The 5,584-nt window shown below is 48.8% G+C and overlaps 1 protein-coding gene across 2 annotated transcripts; it reads right to left on the bottom strand.

Annotated features, from left to right (window-relative positions):
• On the bottom strand, positions 1 to 4,082 carry CD3H22orf39 (chromosome D3 C22orf39 homolog). 2 transcript variants are annotated; one of them, XM_047827672.1, is made up of 3 exons: positions 4,040 to 4,082; positions 3,725 to 3,892; positions 1 to 1,001 (listed from the first exon to the last, which is right to left on the bottom strand). In XM_047827672.1, exons 1-3 carry the CDS (start codon positions 4,061 to 4,063, stop codon positions 873 to 875), a joined length of 321 nt encoding a protein of 106 aa, XP_047683628.1. In that variant the 5' UTR covers positions 4,064 to 4,082; the 3' UTR covers positions 1 to 872. The 2 variants fall into 2 exon arrangements, with proteins under 2 accessions (XP_047683628.1, XP_047683629.1); XM_047827673.1 differs by having other exon boundaries at positions 1 to 998.
• Between the last annotated feature and the right edge of the window lie 1,502 nt (positions 4,083 to 5,584).

Genomic DNA, 5,584 nt, shown 5'->3' with positions numbered 1-5,584 from the left:
TTCTTGTTGGTTCATATGCATATATTTTTAAAACATCTACAAGAGTATAAGCACACAAAATCCCAAAACTCTCCCAGTACAACAATGTCAGGTGCTAAATCTAACAATCTCAACTATTAAATTGTGGATTTAATGGTCAGCTTTTGTTTGGAATATGTGAAATGGCTTTTGATATAATCTACATTTTCTAAAAATGACCAAGGGATACTCTGAAGGAAAGAGACTAAAATTCCATTGTGTCTCGGGCTTGGCTTTCTTAAGCCAAGAGTCTATGAACCCTTTTAACGCAAGCTTGTGTATTCTGTACCTGTGTGCATTTCTTAAAAACCAGAGTCTTCAAGAGGCCTATCTCGTAGGAGAAGAAACACCCCACCTGTGTCCGCAGAGGAACTGAGTGGGCTGTAGCTCTGTGTAAGCACCAGGGGCTGGCAATGCAGTTTCACCAAATCCAGGACCAGGAAAGGCATTCACTACAACACAACCATTTAGCTACCTCATTCTGATCCCCCTACATGACCACTTGGGTCAGGGCTGCCACTCAAGAATTTACCTGAGAATGCTGCTGTCCCCAAGAGGGGAACACGAACCAGCCTGACCTGGCTGCTCACTGGGATCTGCAGTGGTGTCTGGCATCCTGGAAGCTGTGCAGTGGGTGAAATTGTCTTTCAGAGCATTGCAGCAGCAGGTGCAGTTCAGGTTCAGTTCACTCTGAATGCAGGTGAAGGGTGCGCAAGTAGGGCTGGAGACCTCAGGCTCTGTGTTTTAGGCGGTAGAAGCTCTCAGGGACCGACTAGACTCTTTTGGCCAGTCACTGTTCTTAGGGTCCTGCGATAGCCCCACTTAGATCAGGGGAAGCCATTCAGGAGTGCTCGTCACTGGTCTTTCTCCTCCTGTGGCAGAGGGAGGTGCCAGTCTGCAGGAGGGCTCTGCCTCAGGGCCCACACGAGGGTGTGTTTCCGTGCAGCCTGGACTCTCGCACGCTCACTCTCACAGAGGGACTGCTGTGCAAAGGAGACCCCAATCACTTCTGGCTCACATGGCCCTTGAACCTCCCTCCTCCATAGCACCCTCCCAAACACAAGTCAGACAAACTTGGCTGCTTCCACCTAATAAACCTTGGCGATTGTTCCGTATTAGAACACACACATATAGATCATACTTTCTCCCAAGCTACTGTGAAAAACTATTGTGCAGTTCACCATAATTTGAGTAAATTTTAAAATGTCTTCTCCTGGGTCTCAGGGCTTGATGCTTTCGGTCGACCTAATCAGGTTTACCTCCTGAGACCAGGATGGGGCTGAGAAGAGAAACAAGAGTCTGAAAGAGTGGCTAGAGTGGGGAGGGTAAGGCAAGAGACACATGAGCAGGGAGCCCCAGACAGGCAAGGAGGAATCTAGATGAAAGACAATAGGTGACACTCAACCAGCAGGCTTTTCTCTGCCATTCCCGCACCTCCCCCCATCTGCTCCCTGCCAAATAAACACAGGGCAGTACCTTACCACCATGAAAGGTGCACTTGGTAGGCACCAGGTGTTCTACTAGCCTTTTTTACACATATAATTTCACCTTCTCTAATTGTCTTTGCTAGAGCTCAACTGTCTCAATGTTTTTGTTCTTGTTTAAAAAGCAATCAGCAGGGGCGCCTGGGTGGCGCAGTCGGTTAAGCGTCCGACTTCAGCCAGGTCACGATCTCGCGGTCCGGGAGTTCGAGCCCCGCGTCAGGCTCTGGGCTGATGGCTCGGAGCCTGGAGCCTGTTTCCGATTCTGTGTCTCCCTCTCTCTCTGCCCCTCCCCCGTTCATGCTCTGTCTCTCTCTGTCCCAAAAATAAATAAACGTTGAAAAAAAAAATTTTTTAAAAAGCAATCAGCAATGCAAAGAACATGAAAAACTCCCAGACTTCTGGAACTGAGGTGAAATTCACAGCTTCCTCAACACAATTTTAGAACTAAATTTTAATGCTACATATTTCCCTGATGATGGAATAATCTACTGGCTATTGTACTTCCTCAGTTTTTCACTAAACCATATACTACAGGTTCCTTTCCCTGCCCAGGTAGATTCGCTATTTATTCTTTTTAATGGCTATGTAATACCCCACTGTTTGGAGGAAGTTATTTGGTTAAATGTCTATTAGTGGCATTTAGGATGCTTTCAGGTTTTGTGCTATCACAAATAGTGATGCAAGGGATATTTTAAACTTTTAACTGTGCACTGTTACCCAATTACTTCCCTAGGATGGACTTTCAGAAGTAAAACTAGGGGGTCAAAAAGTATTCGTTTGGATAATCAGATGGAATTGTTGGATAATCAGAACACGTAACACTCCACAAACACTTGCACACGTACCCCTGCTTCTCCACATCCTTACAGACACTTCTGATGTGTCACTGGGCAGAAACCACTGGTCATCTGACCTTGTATCCCAGGCCATTTGATTTTTTTGAATGAATTCCTTCTTCCTGCCCTTTGCCAAACTTTTCTATTCTGAAATAATCCCCATTTAATCTTTTTTTTTAATGTTTGTTTAATTAGAGAGAGAGAGAGAGAGAGAGAGAGATGGAGAGCAAGCAGGGGAGGGGTAGATAGAGGGGGTAAGAGAGTATCCAAAACAGGCTCCACACCATCAGCACAGAATATGACTTGGGGCTCAAACCCACACCATGAGATTATGACCTGAGCCTAAACCAGGAGTCTGACACTTAACTGACTGAGCCACCCACACACTCCCCATTTTTCTTACTGATATATGAGCTCTCTCTTAAAAAAAAAAAAAAAAAAAAAGAAAAGAAAAAAAAAGTCATTAACCTCTTCCTGTATAGGCTATAAGCTATTGTTTAAAATTTTCTGATTTCCACTTATGGATTTGTCATCACTTTCTTTTATACAGGAGCTTGGTTTCCATATCTGTTTGTCTGTTTCAATAATCACATACATTTAACCATGCTGAAGCAGTCCCCAGTCCTGCTGGGCCCTCACCCCTTTCCCATGAGCACTGCACCTTCAAGCTTCTCTCCATCTCCCCAACCAAAAACAGCTCTAAGGCACGGAAGGTGCCAGAAGGGCAGGGGCTCGGTTTTCATCACTCCTGTATCTCTAAGAGCTCCCATCATGATAAGTATCTGCTGAATGAATGGAAAACTAGAACTATCTCCTCATTGGTCTCTTTGCCCCTCCATAATACATTCTCCCACCATGGCAGTCAGACTGACCTTTTAAAGATACAAATCAAGTCATACTTCCCAGCACACGTTTACACTTGAATCTAAACCCTTTTTTAAGGCCCACCAGATACCACCTGGTACCTTTCCAGCCTCACCCCCTACCTCTCTACAGCCCACCCTCCTTCTGCTCCAAACACCTGGACCTTCTTTCTGTTCTTCAGATGTGCCCGCCTGGGTCTGGGTGAAGGTTCTTAAGGCTGGTTTCTGGTTTTTCAGGCCTCCCCAATATCCCCTTCTCTGCAGGCCTGCTAAGAACACTAACACTCTCTCCCTCCAAACTCTAAACTTTCCTCCTTTGTCTTCAATGTATGAAAGCCCCGATGATATGCTAGTTTTTCGTATTTCTTAAAAGAAAGGAAGCACAAAAAGAGGAGGGACCCAGTGAGTACTCCTCTCCGGCGTCTCAGGACTTGGAACGTGGGAAGGGCGTGATCCGTGCACTCGGACGCTTCAGCAATACACCCCCCCTCGGCCCAGCGCCACCCCTGGCTCCCTGGCACACCTGGGCCTCCGCGCTCCGGCGCTCCTCCCACTCTCGGCAGTTGGCCAGGTCGCGCCGCCACTGCTCACAGGCTGGCCGCTCGCCGTGGACGTAGTAGTGGTGCAGGAAGTGCCGCGCGCTGCTGCAGAGCTTCCATTCAGCGCTGTAGGTCTCGCAGGGGCGCGGCGGCTGCAGTGAGAAGCTCGCCTGAGCCGGAGGCCTCTGCGCTGCCCGCCCAGATGCCCATCCCGCCTCCTCCTTGGAAGAAGGCGCGGATAATCCGGTCACAAGGTCCGAGGAGGTTCCCCCCACTTCCCGGGCGCCCCCAGCACTTACCCGCCAGCCGCCACCATCCGCCATTACCGGGCGACTGCCGAATCCCCCCTCTGAACTCGCTAGCCAATGAAAATTGAAAAAAGCACGCACCGTATGATTGACGGATTGACGAACCAATGAACTCAGAGATATGCCGATAACTCCTCACCCACCTCCTAGTCACGAGCTAATAAACAAGACATCAGGGCAGAACAGCCAATAACACCCGGGGACGGTGGCACGTGGAAAGGCGGGGCCCATGAGGCCCAAGGGAAGGGGGGGGGGGGCGTGTCCCGAGGGTAAGAAAGTCTGTAGTCCATCCTGGAGGCCAAAGGAATGACAGCTGCCTGGTGCCTGGCGGGCGGCCCAGGTAGCACTTCGTTACCTATTTCTGAAACCACGGGGTCCAGGCCGGTTTCATTTTCATAAACCTCAAAAGATAGGGCTCATTTTCATAAGCACATACTGAGCATCAACTCCATGTGACGAAGCTGCCATGTCTGCGGCTACAGTAGTTTCACTTGAGTGTCCACTCGAGGGTGAGGGTGAACTCACAAAATAACCTGTATTGGCTGGGCGGGGGTCTAGGGAGCCCAATGATGTCCTGAAGGAACCCAGGCTAGTAGTGGAGGCTAGCGAAGGTTGTTTCCAACACAGTGGCAGGCTGGTCCAAGGCATGGAGGCTGCGTGTGACAAGGGGCAGAGTAGAAGCCTTAATAAGTAAGTATGGGGCAGCTTGTATGTCTGATTAGGAATGAAGGCTTTACTCTGAGACATGGGAAGACATGGAAAGTTTGTAAACAAAAGAGGTGCACAAGAGGAAATAAAAGCAAAGAAGCTAGTGAATCTGAGTAGTCCTGCAATACCTATGCAGTGGGTCTCCAACTTGGGAAAACTTAGTCATCCGCTAGGGAGCCTCTTACAATGCAGTTGCTGGACCCACCCCAGGAATGCGACAGGGTCAGACTCTCAAGGTGGGCCAGAATGCTGCAATTTTACCAGGAGTTCTGCCAAGCTGGCTCATAGACCAAGCTTGAAGACAGAGAGGGCTGCAGACCAGGGGGCAGCAGTAATGACAAGGTGACCCCTCCCCTCTATATCACCAGAAGGCCCACCAAAAGAGTCCACCTGCAGCCCAGGCAAAAAGAAGTGTGGCTCCAGCAAAGCACCAGGAGTGGTTTTATTGCATACACTGTAGATGTTGCTTAGGAAAGACAAAAACCCAAGGCCAGTGCCTTACTTTAATATTCATTATGCATCAAATGATACATTAGCCAGTGTGATCCTGCAAATGGAGGCTGCCTACCCACCAAGGAGGGCTTCTATTTCAGCTAGTGAAAGAGAGATCCCCTTAAGTGGAGGGTCAGGGAAGTCACAGCAGTGCTTCATGCCTCTTAATACCTTGTCCATCATCAGTGGTGACAGTCTGGGCAATAGTCCAGCTCTTGTCTTCATGACAATCATCTATTCTCTTGACTTGATGACATGTGGGTGGACCCTGGAGCAACCATCCTGAAGGGGGCATCCTTTCTTGAGTGTTCAAGGAGCTCTGTCCAGAGATGGAAC

The sequence above is a fragment of the Prionailurus viverrinus genome, chromosome D3 (assembly GCF_022837055.1).
Source record: "Prionailurus viverrinus isolate Anna chromosome D3, UM_Priviv_1.0, whole genome shotgun sequence".
NCBI lineage: Eukaryota > Metazoa > Chordata > Mammalia > Carnivora > Felidae > Prionailurus > Prionailurus viverrinus.
This window is presented reverse-complemented; position numbering and strand designations above follow the sequence as displayed.